This window comes from Schistocerca cancellata, chromosome 5 (assembly GCF_023864275.1).
Source record: "Schistocerca cancellata isolate TAMUIC-IGC-003103 chromosome 5, iqSchCanc2.1, whole genome shotgun sequence".
Classification (NCBI taxonomy): Eukaryota; Metazoa; Arthropoda; class Insecta; order Orthoptera; family Acrididae; genus Schistocerca; species Schistocerca cancellata.
Window position 1 is genome coordinate 1,145,777 of NC_064630.1, and position 19,468 is coordinate 1,165,244.

At 45.2% G+C, this 19,468-nt stretch overlaps 1 protein-coding gene across 1 annotated transcript in view; it reads right to left on the reverse strand.

Annotated features, from left to right (window-relative positions):
• Positions 1–1,026, reverse strand: part of LOC126188108 (cytochrome P450 9e2-like) — a 76,933-nt gene extending 75,907 nt beyond the window's left edge. Inside the window, exon 1 of the mRNA XM_049929574.1 lies at positions 641–1,026. Coding sequence (XP_049785531.1) covers positions 641–1,025 — 385 coding nt within the window. The 5' untranslated portion in view covers position 1,026. The remainder of the gene's footprint in view (positions 1–640) is intronic.
• Between the last annotated feature and the right edge of the window lie 18,442 nt (positions 1,027–19,468).

A 19,468-nucleotide genomic window follows, 5' to 3' on the forward strand; every position in this document is an offset into this window, starting at 1 on the left:
ACGATGCCGCTGTTTCTGATGAACTCCCGCCGTCGAGGACAGCACACTGGGTTCTAAAACCCAACAAGTCTTCTGGCCAGTCACATGTCTGTGAAAGTATTCCGCGTGCTCGTATCTTCGTTAACAGCCTGACATGGGGCACCGTGTCAAATGCTTTCCGGAAATCTAGAAATGTGGAATCTGTCTGTTGCCTTCCTCCATAATTCGCAGTATGTTATTGGAGAAAAAGGCAAGTTAGGTCTCGCACGAGCGGTGCTTGCCAAAACCACGCTCATCAGAATGCAGTTCAAGGCGTAACTTTTATATTTAATTTCTAGTGCGCGGGAAACAATCCGACACGACTTTTCATTTTACAGCCACGTACCAAATCACTGAAACAGAGGCGCAGCTCAGAATATAGGTTTCTAATAAAGTCTGTCACAAGGCTGCTTGAAAATAAAAATCGTACAATGGGATGAAGCAATGGAAACAAGAGTCTTACATTTCATCAAAATCCGTATCCGCTGTTGCGCTGGATGACCCTTATCGTTAAGTTTACGTGGTCAATGAAGAGTTCAAAACCCTTGACTTTGAGGGATCTGATAAGATCGGCATCCCCCATCAGGTACAGGACCTTAAGCAATGGAAACAAAAGTCTCACCTTTCATGAAAATCAGCATCCGCTGTTGGACTGGATGACCCTTGTCGGTGTTCAGAAAGTCGACGTGGTCAGTGAAGTGGTCAAAGTCCTTGACAGTGATGGACCTGATGAGATCTGGATCCCTCACCAAGACCAGAGACTTTGCGAACGTGTAGAATCCAGCGTAGGGGTGTTTCTGGAAGTGCCTGTACACGTCCACCACTACCTCGGGCATGGCCTTCCTGCCGAGCACCACGTCCAGCATGTTCCCCACGACGGGCAGCGGCGGCAGGGACGGCACCCCGGCCCTGGAGAACTTGGTGGCGTAGCGGCGCCACCACAGCAGCACCAGCGCCAGCGCCACCAGCGCCGCCGACGCCCAGAGCTTCCACCAGTCTGGAGCCATTGTCTGCGAAAACATTTGCGTTTCATTTCACTGCTACACCAGTCGAAAAAGTGTTAACGAGCTAAGTCTAGACTAGTGGTTTGATTGTAACTCACATACGTCTATTTGACGTGTCATGTCTTCTAAATCCTCTTTTCTTTTTCATTGATTATACTTCCGATCAAACAACCAATGGTTGTTTTATATTGTATTTCAACTATCTCACACTTGTATTTATTTCAGAGCCCGTAGAAAATGGCTGTACACAGCCGAAACCATGCAGCAGTGGTCAATCCAAAATGAAAGGATATTTTATTACAACTGACGGCAGCCAATGCAGCAGATTGCTGCAATTCAGAAATTTTGGTTTGGCTGCTGACTCTGGTTCAATTAAAACACTTCGTGGTCGCCCAAAATGGGGCACTTACATAGTCTGAAAGGACATGGGTCATATTCAAAGGAACTGACCCGTAATCAGCAATAAACGATTGACGGGACCCATGTAAAATGTAATAAAAGGTGGCCGGAGGGGATGTTGAAAACCAGTCTGCAAGACACAGTGCATCATACTCTATATATGTTTAGAACCAGTGTTTATGCGTGTATGTATTTACGTTTGGAAGTGTATTTAAAGGCCATTAGTGTGTTCGTGCGCGTATATTTAACGGGCTTATTAGTCGGTTTTATACGAAAGACATTAAAACTTCTGTTTATTTACTGTCCTCTTCCGACTACACGTATGGCAGGGGGACTGTTGAAAGACTGCGTCTAGATGAATGTATTGTTCGGCTGCATCCCGACAAGGCTATCGTTGGTTAATACGCTGGGAATGTCAGCGAAGTCACAAACGTTCACCTTCTTAACAACCGTACTGAGGGCTCCTACTATCATGTGACTAGTTTCGACAATTTGTATCATCATCTGGCAGTTGTCATCCTCAGAAGTAGAAATTTTTTTACTTACTTCGTCTTTTATATTTATGTTCTTGCATCGATTTTCAACAGATAGGTAAAAAGGAGAAAAATATGCAACATCTTTCTAGAACAAGCTAACTGCAGCCGTAACTGGCGAAATAACAAGCCGCGCACGATGTGTCAAGATGACGTTATGATCCGGCTGCACACCCGAGAAGAATATTATCAACTATTAAGCTGGGAAAGCCTTCGTAGCGACATTTAGACTGACCAACAGTGTGTGGGAACTGAAAATTGATGTACATATGCTGGATGAGACATTCGCTGGACGTAATCTCGAGGCTAAAAGGAAGGGAATACCAGCAAGAGATACGAGAAGAGTATCAGGTGTTAGCCTGTCCTATGAATGGTTATGAGAACAGTTTCGCCAAGTAACGGATCCAGCACGTTACAATTTGTGGTGTCCACAAAGGGAATGGGTATTTGCAGATGGAAAATGATTGAAAACGGAATTTGGGAAGGCAGACACTGAAAATATCCAGGATCTAAAAAACAAGTTGGGGCAAGTGCAGGAAATAGCGGATAACAACAGACCAGCTGTAAGGTGTCAGGAAAATCCAACACCTTCCATGAAAACCCTGACATGATAGCAAATCCGGCAGTATGTCACATAGCTCCGAATAAATCCTGACATTAAATTAACCAAAGTAATACGATCATCAAGTGAGCAAATGGAATACCACAGACTAACACAAGAACGCCTAAATGCATGTCATACCTTCCCACCGTGAAACAGACGCAGTTCCGAGGGGAGAAACGAGAACAGAAGCCGAGAGCAGAGTCGTGTAAGCGAGAAGGTCCTACGATAAGGGACGGACACCCACGTCGCCAGCCGACCGCCAAGATCACCCCCACCCCATGTTAAAAGATAGAGCCCCCCAGCCCATGTTAAAAGCTAGAGCCCTCCAGAAGAACAGTATAGATCTTACGTTAACACTAAAAGGGCCACACCAGCTGCAAATTTTAGCGTGAGACTATACGCGTCTCTGTTACGTTGCAAACATTAAAAACATTGCCCTACCACGAAAAGCATATCGTTTCCCATTGGACAGACAGAACTTTTGTAGGCGGAGCTTAAAGTTAACATTGAGACGCTGATTGCTCAGTTGAAAACACAGCCAGATACCTTTTTTTAAAACCAACTTCGGTACATTGTAGTAAGGAGAAGGTAGGGGGTAGTTGCTTCCGAGACAGCGAGATGCATGGAGCTGTGCCACCCGCCACCCCCTGACACTGCCTAAACACCGACAAGGTAATGAACGCATGCAATGCCGCATTTTTGATCGCATAAGGCTTCACTCAGAACTGCAGAAGTCTCATCTGTTACATCCCCTTTTTACGCAATGCTAGTGTCGATCGTCAATTAAATCTCATGGTGTTCACATTTGCCACTTTAAGTAAAAATCTAAAATGCAATGATTTTTCTGTTATACAATTTTTGAGAAGCCACATCAGCCACTGTAATTTACGACAAGTTAGATAAGTAATTAAAGATAACTGAGGGTCACTGTAGACCATTTTGATAGTTTTCTCTTTTATGAAACTAAACTTAAATCTAGATTATAGATGTGATATGGCATAGGTCATCCTTCGATCCATTGTAGAACTTGGAAACCCATTCAGGGAATATTCGTTCACATTTTTGTTGAACGCAGTTGGTTTTTATCATCCTGTATTAAAATATTTCCTTTTATCAATAGTGCAATTTATAAACAATGTTTTGTGAGTAGAATAAAATTTCCAATGGTAAACTTAACTGCTTTTTCGACGTTATTTTACCAGCTAACTAAAAATAGGAAAGCCTTGAACACCTTCCACTAAATTTAGTTAGTATTAAGATTATTTTACAGGGAGTGCAGTGGAGCTGATATGAAATCATTAAGTATTTGGTTATATCATCGCTAGTCTCACTGAACTCTTCTGAATTCTACATGTCATGTGTGGTCTGGCGTCTCCTTACCAGCAACAGGTCCCAGGTTCAAACTAGTCAGTTCCCTAAAAAAACACGCTCAGAGCGTCGTTGCGCGAAAGTGGTAGGGAGACACGACTTTGAACAAATAGACACTACGCAGAATGTTAGACAGCTACAGATTGTCATACCACGCAACTGACGAACAGCCAGGAGTGTTAAATAATACTCGGGCGATACGGGAAATGACTACAGAACTAACAGAATACCTGAAAACAATCGTGGGTGCAGTGAATCGTGGTTAAAACGTTATATAAATCCGACTGAATTTGCTGGATGTTAGAGTAGCAGTAGCGATAACGGATAGCATAGGAGATGCAAGATTGAAGTTGACAGCTTCACAGGAAGCTAACTGGCCGTACATATACGGACACTTATGTAATGCACTGCTATCACCAGGATAGTCCCTAGCTGGATAATAGAAGGTCCAGCAAGAGCTAACAGTCGAAGTATGGCATACGGTCAAACTGAAGAGTAGATATCGAATGACAGTGGTAGAAATCGGCACCGATACAGCCTAACTCCAGATACCCGTCCAATTCCCGGTATCGAGCAACGATGCACATTACGAGTGTTTTACAGTCCACCCCTATCTGGTGAGACAGAAAGCTCTGGGCAAATATGTGCAAGTGAGAACGTGAGAGGTGTTGTTGGCTTCCTATAATAGGGAATCCGTCAACACCAAAGGGCAAGAGTTACCATACGCCCACGCGGGATGGTGGAGACTGACACGAAATCGTGCGAGTTACACCTGCTTTTAGGTGAAATCAATGCAGAAGGACGCCAAAGCAACGTTCTGGCGCTGAACCCGTACTTCCAAAGTGTCGGTAGGCACTGGATGCACTCTGTGTTCACAAGAGAAGTAGCAATTTGAATTCTTAGGAGCGCGATCATCCCAAAGGAATGACGAGGATAGAACGCGCAAGGTGGTGAATGGTACTGCCTGTGATATACGAGGGACTGTCTTCTGCCTCTCAGCCACTATCATTATAATGAATATGACACAGCCCTCGCTGTATTGGCCTGAAAAACTAATTAGACGTGTTGCTAACCCAGAACCTGACCTACCTAAAAACAGGCATGCTTCATACGTTGGATGAACGCATTGCCAGACGAAAAGGTCGTATCACCGCTGTGTAAATGTTCCATCATGTACGGCAGTGCCATGATATACAGCATGATAGAATCATGACCACGAGCGTCTCGATTTCTGATACCATTGTGGTTCCGATCTTACTTTGTGCAATATATATCTACTTTAGAAGGAAAACTGCTTGACCAGTTCAGCTTCCATTCACCATCTCCTCACGGATCATGTTAACTTTAAGAAGCGGTCAATCTTTATCCGGTTCTAAACTAAAGGGAATAAGTGGCACTACTCATCAATAGCTTGTATGTAGAAGTACAGTAAGTAGTTACTGTGTGTGTATAGAGAATGTGTTTTATGGGAAATTGCAAGGGTAGCTTTTCTGGCAAAGACAGAATTCCGGATGTTGTACGAAAACAGCGAGGTAAGAAACTACCTGATAAAAAGTGAAGAATACCTAGCATGAGAAATTAGTTGTGTGGAATCATCTGCTGTTGTATGATTGATAAGAAATTTATTAAGAACAGTGAAACTCATAATTTTATTTCACTAGTCTGTTGTGTGATGATTCCAATTAGCCTTTATATTAATATGCAGCCATTGAACCATGTGGCTTACGTTAAATTAGAGTAAGGAAACGTGAAGAATGTGGTATCTCTTATCTCAACCTGTGAAACATTTATTGAGATCCTTTTGTCGTAAAATGTAAACAGTACACAATGCAGGGACCACATTCTTTGAAGAAGGAAGGAATGTTGCTCCATGGCCTGTCCTGTATCAATCAGCAGAATGACGTCATTGAAGAGGAAGAAGTCGTCAGCCTAAAGCCAGTCCAAACGCTGTTATGGAGGAAGGCGAATTTAGAGTTCAGGAGTACTCATCGAGGATGGTGACAACACAGAAGGCGTAGATCAGTGCTTCCGAAAGGCAGGGCTGGGAAATCTTGCAATTCGAGCAACACTCTGGAGGAGATGGCCAAACAAGAAAACCACAGCAAAAGAAGGCATCACCGCCAATTTTGGACATCCTGCTGCGCCAGTCTGCTAGAATCTCTGGGTTGGGAGTGATGCCATTGGAGAAATACTGACCATCCAGCACATGTGTAAAACCTCCGCCTCTCTCATCGGTTTTTTTATTCCGAGCAGTATCCAGGTGCATGTGGTATGCCTACCATTATGAGATGTAGACTACCTGTGGCACAGGATAACGCAGACATCTGCTGTCCATGGACTCTGCTGCCAGCAGCTGCACCCACTTTCCCGCTTCACTAGTTGAGAGACTACCTGCCATTGTTGGCCACCACCCTGGTAAGCTGCCTGTTCGAGCCTGGGCCTGCTTACTTCCCCCCCTCACCATCACTTCCATCCAGGCTGTAGAGGTCTGGACTAACGGTGCTCAAGCCTTAGGGCATGTGCACGCCATCATCTCTGATTGTGTTGGGTGCATCAGGACTGCATGTCAGTGTGGACGTCAATAATGATGGCTTCCCAGAGGTATTGCCAATTCGGTCAGTGCCTCCTAATTACATGCTTGATCTAGCCATGTAATCTTCGACATCCTTCTGTAGAACGACACTTCATAAGCTTCTACTCATTTTTTCTCTGAATGCTTTCTGTCAACGTTTTACTTCCTTGCAAGGATACACTCAAGCAGAAACATCCAGAAAATACATCTTAAAAATTAACTTATATTAGATTTCCAACAATTCCTCTTTTCTGAAAAGTTTTTCGTTCTATTAACCAGTCTACATTTTATATCTTGTTTACTCTGGACATCATCAGTTATTTGCTATTATTTTTAGTGTCGCATTTCCCATTCCAATTCCTCCTAAATAATCTGATTTGGTTCGATTGCATTCCATTACCCTTGTTCTACTTTTGTCAACGTTAATTTTATAATCTCTGTTGAAGACATCCGCAATGTTCTGCTCCAGTTCCTGAAGATTACGAGCGTTGTTGCGGTACACCTTAGACTTGAGGGCTCCCCACGTGAATTAAACGCACATTCATAGAACAGGTGTCCTGGGAGGCCAGCTAGGGCTCCTTCCGGACTGACGTCTGCTAATAACTCCGTCAGACCAGAAGATTGTGTAAATGAGCTGTTACTCAGTCCTGCTGCAAATAAATGCAGGTCCTTTCCTCCTCCGTTAAAGCTGCCACAGACGGTCTGGGCCACTTTCATTTGCCTCATCCTGTATATTTATTGCTTTCCTTAGTTACAAAATGAATTACATACATCAAAAAAGTTTTTCCATCACCTCGGTTCCAATATTTCCGGAACCTGTACAGAAAATTGGAATAGAGATCAACATAAACATCATTTCTGCCCTTTTTATTACTCATGAAAACCACAAATTCCTTGTTCTATCGCGATACAGCGAGACCTTCAAAGGTGGTGGTCCAGACTGCTGTAGACATCGGTACCTCTAATACCCAGTAGCACGTCCTCTTGCATTGATGCATGCCTGTATTCAGTGGCATACTATCTACAAGTTCATCAAGGCACTGTTGGCCCAGATTGTCCCACTCCTCAACGGCGATTCGGTGTAGATCCCTCAGAGTGATTGGTGGGTCACGTCGTCCATAAAGAGCCCTTTTCAGTCTATCCCAGGCCTGTTCGATAGGATTCATGTCTGGAGAGATGCTGGCCACTCTAGTCGAGCGATTTCGTTATCCTGAAGGAAGTCATTCACAAGATGTGTACGATGGGGGCGCGAATTGTCGTCCATGAAGACGAATGCCTCGCCAGTATGCTGCTGATATGGTTGTACCATCAGTCGGAGGATGGTATTCACGTTTTCAAAGGCGTTACGGCGCCTTCCATGACCACCAGCGGTGTACGTTGGCCCCACATAATGCCACCCCAAAACATCAGGAAACGTCCACCTTGCTGCACTCATTGGACAATGTGTCTAAGGTGTACAGCCTGACCGGGTTGCCTCCAGACGCGTCTCTGACGATTGTCTGATTGAAGGAATATGTGACACTGATCGGTGAAGAGAACGTGGTGTCAATCTGAGCGGTCCATTCGGCATGTTGTTGGGCCCATATGTACCGAGCTATATGGTGTGATTACAAAGATGGACCTCGCTATGGACGTCGGTAGTGACGTTGCCGATCATGCAGCCTATTGAGCACAGTTTGAGTTGTAACACGACGTCCTGTGGTTGCACAAAAATCATTATTCAGATGGTGGCGTTGCTGTCAGGGTTCCTCCGAGCCATAATCTGTAGCGGTCATGCACTGCGGTAGTAGGTCTTGGGTGGCCTGATCGAGGCATGTCATCGACAGTTCCTGTCCCTCTGTGTCTCCTCCATGTGCGAACAACATCGCTTTGGTTCACCTCGAGACGCCTGTACACTTCCCTTGTCGAGAGCCCTTCCTGGCACAAAGTAACTATGCGAACGCGATCGAACCGCGATACTGACCGTCTAGACATGCTTGAAATACAGACAACACGAGCCGTGTGCCTCCTTGCTGGTGGAATGACTGGAACTGATCGGCTGTTGGATCCCCTCCCTCTAACAGGCGCTGCTCATGCATGGTTGCTGGCCGCGGTGGTCTCGCGGTTCTAGGCGCGCAGTCCGGAACCGCGCGACTGCTACGGTCGCAGGTTCGAATCCTGCCTCGGGCATGGGTGTGTGTGATGTCCTTAGGTTAGTTAGGTTTAAGTAGTTCTAAGTTCTAGGGGACTGATGACCTTAGAAGTTAAGTCCCATAGTGCTCAGAGCCATTTCATGCATGGTTGTTTACATCTCTGTCTGGGTTTAGTGACATCTGTGAACAGTCAAAGGTACTGTGTCTGTGATACAATATCCACAGTCAACGTCTACCTTCATGAGTTCTGGGAACCAGATGTGTGTAATTATATAAAATAATACTGTGATAACAACATTATTATTTAAAAGTCATAGTTAGTTTGTATTGCGATAAATAATTCAAAATTTCTTTGGTATGTGGTCCGCAGGCTGCACGCGTCCCGAATCAGTTGTAAGTGCGGCCCACGCTGCTCGGCCATATTTTAGAAGGCACATTGGAACAGTTGGGTGAATTATCGCCCAAAATAGGGGGACAAAACTTACAAAAAAAGTACCTTTATTGACCTTGAACGTAATCACGATTACCTACCATACACTTCTTACGCCGATAGTAATATCCAGCGGTGTGTGACGCTGTGAAGCCTATCATGTATCTACTCAGAGTCCACCACACTCCCCTTAAGAATCAATGTTAAGTGTAAATTGCGTAACGGAATCGCCATCTTGACAAGCCATAGCATAGAGTTTTAAGGTGGGAAATTGAAATAATCCTACCATATAACTACTTGTTTAATCAATAGAATATATCAGTGAATCTAAGGGAACTACTTGCTCCTTCAAATAAAAATGCGAAGGAAACATGAACGGATTATTTATTGTGTTAAACAATCACAAAGCATTGGCATTAACATTCTACGAAAAACAAAGTTAGTTGCTGATGAGAATTTACGAGACAGGCAAGCGGAGGGGTGGGTACACTATGCTAGCTGCACATCAAGTCATTAACCCAATACAACCCAACGATTAGTTTAGTAACACCTCGAGTCGACTGAATACAACATCAAACGATGCTGAGGCACGAATCGAGTTTAGTGGAGCTGTGGCACCAGTATGGTCCCTGTCTAAATATTAATCCCCATGTAGCGGGCCGTGCTGCTGTACAGTCCCTACCAGTCAGGTGTAGCGGTAAGTGGGAAGACGGTGGTCGTAGTGGAGAATCAGAATGTCGCTCATCAACGACACGTCTCCATCCACAATCGAAGCACGAGTGTCCCTTTTTCTTCCACCCGCTCCCGATTCGGGAATTTGCGCCAATCAGGAAATACGTCACTGTTTTCCGGCGATAGCGTGTCAACGCCACGTTTTAGAGGTTCCAACCCCGGGATGTCGTCAGTAAGGGGCCGATCAGAGGACATCTGTCTCGCTAGTTTGTCCCGGAAATTCCCGTCTCAGCCGGCGATGTCGGAATCTGAGCGCTGTTTAACACTTCTGAATTTTCAGAGGTCTCTGTCCTCACCGTCAATTTGCCTCAACCATCCAAAACTTGCACAGTTCTGACATAAACTGCGGTGTCCCAGCTCGACGCTGTTGTCCTCGGACATTTCAAGAGACGGCTCGTGCCGCAGTTCGCTCGCCCCGACTCGGTGGACAGAGCCGGCAGGTCCCACGAGCTCTCGTCGCTGACCGCTCGACGCACGCACGCGTCGCGGCACGACTGCGCTGCTCGGCTCGCTGCGGCTCACTTCGCTACCGCCGCTCGCCGTGTCGGGACGCGGAAAGGGAGGCAAGCTGGCTGCCGTGGCCGAGCTCCTGCTAACGCTGGCGGGAGACGGCCGGGGCGACGAGAAGGAGAGGCGAAGCAGACCGCAGCACGAGAGGCAGTGCTAGCCCTGTCTCAAGGGCGGGCACGGCGCCATGACGTGCGAGGACGCAGTCGCGTGTCAGAAGTGCGCCGAGGCGCACGGAACGCGTGACTGCAATAAACCGCATCGCGTCACGCCCACGTGCGTGAATTGCGGTGGCGCGCACGCTGCCAACTCGCGCAGCCGCGCGTACTTACAGATGAGGACACAGGCCGCCGCGAGAAACGCGGCACGTGAGGAAGAGGGCACGGCCCCACAGTCTCCCCCCCCCCCCCTACAGGGGGAAAAGGACGGCGCCCACCAGAAGTCGGCGAGGCTGGAGTCACGCCCAGCGCCGCCACCGACGACGCAGTGGCCGCTCTCAAAGCCGCAATGGACGCAGAAGGAGCTCGTCGCAGTTCACCGGCAGCTGCAACAGCTGCGAGAGGAACTGAGGATGGCGACGAAGAAGACAGCCGCCCCCGACGCCGCCTCCACGGTGGGTCGGTAAGCAGGGGTGGACGCGGCGACCCAGAGGGTGTTCCGCCGCGGTCGGACGCGGCGACTCAAACGGACGTCGCAGCGGAACCTGCAGCAGTGCAGGAGACCGGGCAGACGTGGCACCGTCCTGCCCTTCCCCAACTCCCGACGGGGAGGTGCAACACCAGGGGAAACACGAAGGAGAGGCTCGGAAACTGCGCACCGGTGTCATCCCATTCCCCGACAGCAGCAGCGTGCCGGCGGTGCTGAAGAAGGCCGCCACCGTGCTGCGGGATGGGCGCCTCAACGACCACAAAAAGCCACTCCTCTTGGCCCGGGTCGAAGGGGAGCAGAAGCCTACTCTACCACACAGGCCGCTACACCTCAGCGGTGGACACCGGGCAATTGTGCTCGAATTCGTCACAAGGAAGGATATGAACGTCATGAGTGCCAACCCCGCCTTCACGCCGTGCGACTGGGACTACATCCTGGAAGACGCAGTCGTGCGGCTGAGGAAGGAGGTTCGCGACGGCGAGAGGCAGCCGACAGCAGAGCTCGAGGCAGCAAGTCACGCGCGAGGGAAGAAAACCCAGAACAACGAAGTCCACCGCCAGCATGCCCGCGTGCCAGCAGCCAGGAGTCATCGACGGACCGCGCCAGGACAGGAAACGCCTTCACACACCCCGCAAGGAAAAGGAGGCAAGGCTGTCACAAGCTACAACTCCACCAGCCTCGGGCCGAGGATGAGGCCTGTCAGTACAGAGCCACCGTCAGCGACACGCGCAGGCCGCCACAAAACTCGGAGGGCCCACGACACACCTGCCACATTCAGAACAGTGTGCAGCCTGTGCATTTCTCACGTGCTCACAGACTGGAACCAATAGCCACTGCAGCGGCGATCACCGAAATTTCATAAAACACATTTCTCCGTGATAAATCAACGTAACGACACTTTAAGTAGACGCAACTGCAATGTCCTGCCTCGTGCCACTCGTGAGAAGGGGCAGACAAGTTTAGTATAAATGGAAGGACGCAAGCTAGACGGCTTCTAACCTTCCAAGCTGTCATCCTTCTCTTCTTACCGAATAGCTCGCATCACCCTGGTCAAACGCAAAGTCTGTGAAGCGTCAGTATTTCAGAGATAACTTAAGGCGAGGAGACTAAAGGAGATTAGCCGGCGCCAAATCTATAGCATAAGAAACATGTACATGATCAGACGCCTTGCGTTATACATGCACACGTTGCGGGTATCCAACAGCGATTGACCACGCTGCTTCGAGCGATCTACATCGTTACTCTACAATTCACACTTAAGTGTCTCGCAGAGGGTCCATCAAACCATTTTCAAAAAAATGGTTCAAATGGCTCTGAGCACTGTCGGACTTAACTTCTGAGGTCATCGGTCTCCTAGAACTACTTAAACCTAACTAACCTACGGACATTACACACATCCATGCCCGAGGCAGGATTCGAACCTGCGACCGTAGAGGTCGCGCGGTTCCACACTGTAGCGCCTAGAACCGCACCGCCAACTCGGCCAGCTCAAACCATTTTCGTACTACTTCTCTACCATTCCACTCTCGAATGACGAATGGGAAAAAGGAATACGTAAATCTTTCCTTTCGATCTCTGATTTCTCTTATTTTATTATGATGATCATTTCTCCCTACGTAGGTGGGTGACAACAAAATATTTACGCATTCGGAAGAAAGCTGGTGATTGAATTCGTAAATAGATCTCGCCGCAATGAAAACCGCCTTTGTTTCAGTGACTGCCACCCCAATTCGCGTATCACATAAGCGACACTCTCACCCCTATTGCGCGATAACACGAAACGAGCTGCCCTTCTTTGCACTTTTTCCATGTCCTCCGTCAATCCTACCTGGTAAGGATCCCATACCGCGCAGCAATATTCCAGCAGAGGACGCACAAGTGTTATGTAGGCTATCTCTTTAGTGGGTTTGTCGCATCTTCTAAGTATTCTGCCCACAAAGCGCAGTCTTTGTTTCGCCTTCCCCACAATATTATCTGTGTGGTCTTTCTAGTTTAAGTTGCTCGTAATTGTAGTTCCCAGGTATTTAGTCAAATTGACTGCCCTTATATTTGTGCGATTTATCGTATACCCAAAAGTTTTCGGATTTCTTTTAGTACCCATGTGGATGACTTCGCACTTTTCTTTCTTTACTGTTAGTTGCCACTTTTCACACCATACAGAATTTCTCTCTAGGTCATATTGTAATTGCAATTGATCGTCTGATGATTTTACTAGACTGTTCACTGGAATACTCTCTTTCAAATTCTGAAGGTGGCAGGGGTAAAATACAGGGAGCGAAGGGCTATTTAAAATTTGTACAGAAACCAGATGGCAGTTATAAGACTCGAGGGACATGAAAGGGAAGCAGTGGTTGTGAAGGGAGTGAGACAGGGTTGTAGCCTCTCCCCGATGCTATTCAATCTGTCTATTGAGCAAGCAGTAAAAGAAACAAAAGAAAAATTCGGAGTAGGAATTAAAATCCATGGAGAAGAAATAAAAACTTTGAGGTTTGCCGATGACATTGTAATTATGTCAGAGACAGCAAAGGACTTGGAAGAGCAGTTGAACGGAATGGACAGTGTCTTTAAAGGAGGATATAAGATGAACATCAACAAAAGCAAAACGCGGATAATGGAATGTAGTCCAATTAAGTCGGATGATGCTGAGGGAATTACATTAGGAAATGAAACACATAAAGTAGTAAAGGAGTTTTGCTATTTGGGGAGCAAAATAACTCATGATGATCGAAGTAGAGAGGATATAAAATGTAGACTGGCAATGGCAAGGAAAGCGTTTCGGAAGAAGAGACATTTGTTAACATCGAGTATAGATTTAAGTGTCAGGAAGTGGTTTCTGAAAGTATTTGTATGGAGTGTAGCCATGTATGGAAGTGAAACATGGACGACAAATAGTCTGGACAAGAAGAGAATAGAAGCTTGCGAAATGTGGTGCTATGGAAGAATGCTGAAGATTAGATGGGTAGATCACATAACTAATGAGGAGGTATTGAATAGAATTGGAGTGAACAGGAGTTTGTGGCACAACTTGACAAAAAGAAGGGACCGGTAAGTAGGACATGTTCTGAGGCATCAGGGGATCACAAATTTAGCATTGGAGGGCAGCGTGGAGGGTAAAAATCGTAGAGGGAGACCAAGAGATGAATACACTAAGCAGATTCAGAAGGATGTATGTTGAAGTAGGTACTGGGAGATGAAGAAGCTTGCACAGGATAGAGTAGCATGGAGAGCTGCATCAAACCGGTCTCAGGACTGGAGACCACAACAACAACAACTTAAAAGGTGTAGGGAACCTCCTCCACTACGGAAGGTGTTTGGCGTGCAAGAAAAGGTGGAAGTGGCGGTAAATCTGGGCGGCAAGAGAAAGGGCGGGTTAGGCAGTCAGCGGCCAGAAGTCGCATAGTCAACACCGCGGGTGGAGAATGAGGCGTTCTGTAACCAAATGTATGATGGTATGGCCTCGGATGTGGTTCCGGCTGTAAAAAGGGTGCTCTCGTATTTGGAAAAGCTCTAAAGGTGAAGAATACGCCGCCAAGAAGAATTAAAAAGAGATTCAAACCGCCAGAAGGAGACCTGATAGCCAAAACGTGCTTGCCACCTCCATTGCGCAACTGTTCGAACAACTTTGGAAAACAGGTATGTATGTCAGTATGAACCAGTGTGCTTGTGTGTGCTTTTGCAATAATAATGAGTGTTGCAAACTACGTTTTTAAACTTTGAACTGCCCTCTTTATGGTACCAAACAGGGTCCTATCCTAATAGTGCTAAAAACAGAGTATCCTAATTATGAAGAAATGCTAATTTGTTTCCATTTAAATGTGCCTAAGTTCAGTTTTAAAGCAAATAAACGTTTCTAGTTAAATCATTTGTTTCACAGATAAAAGGAGAGGCACATAATATTTTAAGTCATGAAACGTTTTAATGTGCTATGAACTGCTTTAATTTGAAAGTGCCAAAGTTTTAGTACTAATGAACGTAAACGTGGTTAGTTGATATCACTTGCTTCACAAGTGGTGTTATGAGGCACTTAAATTTCATCCTATTTGAAACCTAACTTGAACTTGAATTTGTTTCCAAAATTTAATAAGAATATTGCTAATCTAAATTGTTTTAAAGCATTGAGAGCTAAATAATCCAAAATCGAGTTGTAGTTCAGCATTTATGTGATGCAAAGTGTTTCTGAAATGTGAGCATAGTTACTTATAAAGAAAGGGACAGTTTAAGGGCACCCACTTTAATCTTTACCAGCAGAGGAAAGTCAATTTGAATTTGGGTTTTGCAAATAAATCTGAGACATTGCCACAGTGGTACGAATATTAAGTGTGTTATTTCAGTTTAATATTAGTGCATTTGTGATGTGTGTATGTATGTTAGTTAAACTCGAACTCTTGTCAGGTACTACTTGGTCTCGTGTTGTCTTTGGGAACATTTTTTTGTGCTGAATTAGTCAAAGGTTGAAGTGATGATTGTAGTTAACAGGGCTGAGGTTTCTTTTACATTTCTGGGATTGACAACCCATGCTGCTGACTACTCCTACCCCACTGTGCAGCTCGTCTGGTTGTTGTAGGTGTTTATTGCACTTTACTAAGAGAGAATTTATGGATTTTTTTTTTTGCAAGATTATTTCTAAATCCATTGAGAATAATGTTTGCATATTATTATGCCTAATTAGGCTGGCGAGCGCTTTTTGTTTCATTTATGTAAATTTTCTCTACTTTCATTATTTTCTAAATTATATTCTTCCTGCTTCCTATTAATTACTACCCTTACGAAAGTCACGTTCGATTCCCTCTGTCCATTAGGTTAATGCATGGTCAAACATTTAAAAATTCCTCCCAGAGGGTAATGCATGCTACATGTTAAGATCGTACTTCACATTTTACCTTCCGCGGTAGCGTTATAATGTGATAAGGGCAATGTCCTGCTGTTTGTTTTCCAGGAATGATAACGCACAGTCACTCGCGACTTACTGATCAGCTGCTATGGTATAAATTTTTACACAGAGATAACATACATTCATGAGTATACATTATACACACGATCATATTAAAATGCATTACACATTAGTAAATTGTGAAAATTACCGAACTATCAGTTTAATAAGCCACAGCTGCAAAATACTAACACGAATTCTTTACAGACGAATGGAAAAACTGGTAGAAGCCTAACTCGGAGAAGATCAGTTTGGATTCCGTAGAAATGTTGGAACACGTGAGACAATACTGACCCTTCGACTTACGTTAGAAAATAGATTAAGGAAAGGCAAACCTACGTTTCTAGCATTTGTAGACTAAAGCTCTCAACAATGTTGACTGGAATACTCTCTTTCAAATTCTGAAGGTCGCAGGGATAAAATACAGGGAGCGAAAGGCTATTTACAATTTGTACAGAAACCAGATGGCAGTTGTAAGAGTCGAGGGGCATGAAAGAGAAGCAGCGGGTGGGAAGGGAGTGAGACAGGGTTGTAGCCTATCCCCGATGTTATTCAATCTGTATATTGAGCAATCAGTAAAGGAAACAAAAGAAAAATTTGGAGTAGGAATTAAAATCCATGGAGAAGAAATAAAAACTGTGAAGTTTGCTGATGACATTGTAATTCTGTCAGAGACAGCAAAGGACTTGGAAGAGCAGTTGAACGGAATGGACAGTGTCTTTAAAGGAGGATATAAGATGAACATCAACAAAAGCAAAACGCGGATAATGGAATGTAGTCCAATTAAGTCGGATGATGCTGAGGGAATTACATTAGGAAATGATTTATGTGTCAGGAAGTCGTTTCTGAAAGTATTTGTATGGACTGCAGCCATGTATGGAAGTGAAACGTGGACGATAAATAGTTTAGACGGCAAGAGAATAGAAGCTTTCGAAATGTGGTGCTACAGAAGAATGCTGAAGATTAGATGGGTAGATCAGATAACTAATGAGGAGGTATTGAACAGAATTGGGGAGAAGAGAAATTTGTGGCACAACTTGACTAGAAGGAGACACATATTCTGAGGCATCAAGGGATCACCAGTTTAGTATTGGAGGACAGCGTGGAGGGTAAAAATCGTAGAGGGAGACCAAGAGATCAATACACTAAACAGATTCAGAAGGATGTAGGCTGCAGTAGCTGATGGGAGATGAAGAAGCTTGCACAGGATAGAGTAGCATGGAGAGCTGCATCAAACCAGTCTCTGAACTGAAGACCACAACAGCAACAACAACATACATATTAGTTGTAAGAAACATGAAATTACATTAAGGCTGTCTTAATACAACACAATGAGGAGAATAAAACTGAAATTCAACTGATCTTGTGTCATGTAGCATAAGGAATTTAAACTAAGTACGACTACTGTTATTAATGAATCATCTGCTCATACAAACGACAACACAACACCTCGTCAGACAATAATTATAGCGTTACAATTTTGGGTTCGCCGAGGGTGACTGCAGACATAGAACAAACAACTGATTCCGAATGCTACAGACTTCTAACGATCGGTACTTCTGGACTGGCGGCCAACTTATCGCACCCTTCCTATAGCTTGTCTGTTAGGACCTCATAAGATGCCGATTTACCTAGTTACCAGTTAATTATAAGACCGGTATATATGCGGCCCGAGATGCCGCCTCAAAATGTCAGTAATGACTCTGAGCAGAAAGTTTGGCGCTCACTGCTTTAGGCCTCTCTTCGCATACTTAACTTTTAACGACAGGAAACTTTTATGTGTGGCAAAGGTTTCACAACATCCAATGGCCGACAGACGTTCAGCTGGCAGCTTACAAATGCCACTGTGAATTCTTCAGATTACGCGTATTTAATATGTTTGTATGAGCACGTTTCTTAGCTTTGAGATTCCTCTGAAGCAGTCGCTGACTGAACAACTAATAACCAGCAGCTTTGTAGTAGCACCGAGCACAACTTGCTGCGCCAACGCCCCGTTTCACAGAGGAGCCATCACTCACCTCTGGCAGCACTCGGAACAGCAGACTGCGCGTGGCGCTGCGGGATACCAGCGCCTCTAGCGGACTCGCGTTGATATACCGACAGCCACGGCGCAGGCGGTTTCGTGGTGGGGGGCCTGAGGCAGGGGAAGAGCGAACGACACGTCATCGTCCCGGATCCCCGCAGAAAAGTGCATCGCAGTACCGACCAGCTTATCTGGTGGCTCCCTGCCGATTTTCGAGAGATCTGGGCAGAATGAAGTGTCAGCTTTCCACTGCCCTCCTTTCATTATCTGCCCCCGTATCAGACTGACTTAATGTAAGATTATATCGATGACAAAAAAACCTAGTATTTTCATCTGTCTGTGAAAACTCTTAATTCCAGTATCCAATAACTCCATAACCAAAGATCGATTTGTAAGTGAACTGAAGCCACCCTTAAACGGGCGTAAGCCATTTCAAAAGAATAAGTAGTGTTGAACATCTAGGTGTAAGAAGTTATAGTCACGTTAGCTGTTGCTTTGAACGGGTCTATATATAGTCGAGACAATAGTGTCTCGCTTTCATTTTATCATTTGATCTCGGTTCATCTTCACTCACCTTGTCAGTATTGTGTTAGCTCATGTGAGTGCTTTTTAATTTCAGAAGTACCTTCCACTTCATATGAAAGTAATTATCATTGTGAGAGCGAAAAGTTCTACTATTAAAAAGAGATGACAATTTTTATAAGTGAATTCACGGAAGTGAGATTCGGAATATCAGTGCACAGAAGTTAATTGAAAGCTTTAACTGCGAGAACTTTAATTATTTTCGATGACTACATTACCCAACGCAGCACAGCGATTGTCATTTTTTTCATCAAATCGAACGAAAGTTGACATAGGCATAGGATCTTTGACTGCCAACGTTAATGAACATTGACTTTATAATAACTCGCAAAAGAACTTCTGACGAGAATTAAACGTACTTGCAAAGGGTCTAAAATTAATTTGGACAGGACTTGCGCAAAGATTATCGTCTTTATTCATTGATTCATCCATCAAAGCTAAAGATATAAAGATGTAATATCTGGCAGAATTGAACATTTATTTCCACACAAAACACGTCTATACAGGATAGCTTGCAAGCGCGGAAGGCTGAACAGTTAACTGTTAAGAGAGGCATGGAATCGTCTATATCACTCACGTCAAAGAGTAACTACAATAACAAACACTAGCCACATGGAATGTTTATATAGCACTGTACAGTCGCGTTTGCGGGAACAGAATGCAATGCTACATGACTCCCCGCTATCGGAGATTAAATTTCACACATCGCCCTGCATGGGTTGCCACTGCTTTCTTGAAACCTGGCATCGAACCACTGGAGTCAGTAGTTGCAGGAGGCTGTGAGGTGCCAGTCTTCGGCGTCGTTTTCTTCTCCGAGGCGCCTGGCATCTGTAGCGTCGTGTGCTGGCTGTGGCGTACGGGGACGTTTTCTGGCGCTACATTTCTATCTTCTCGTTCACCTTCTGCAGTCCTTACTGTGTCCAGTGCGTCGAAAAATGCAGGCTCGAGTCGGTCTAGTGCGACAGTGGTGGGCATACCATTTACTC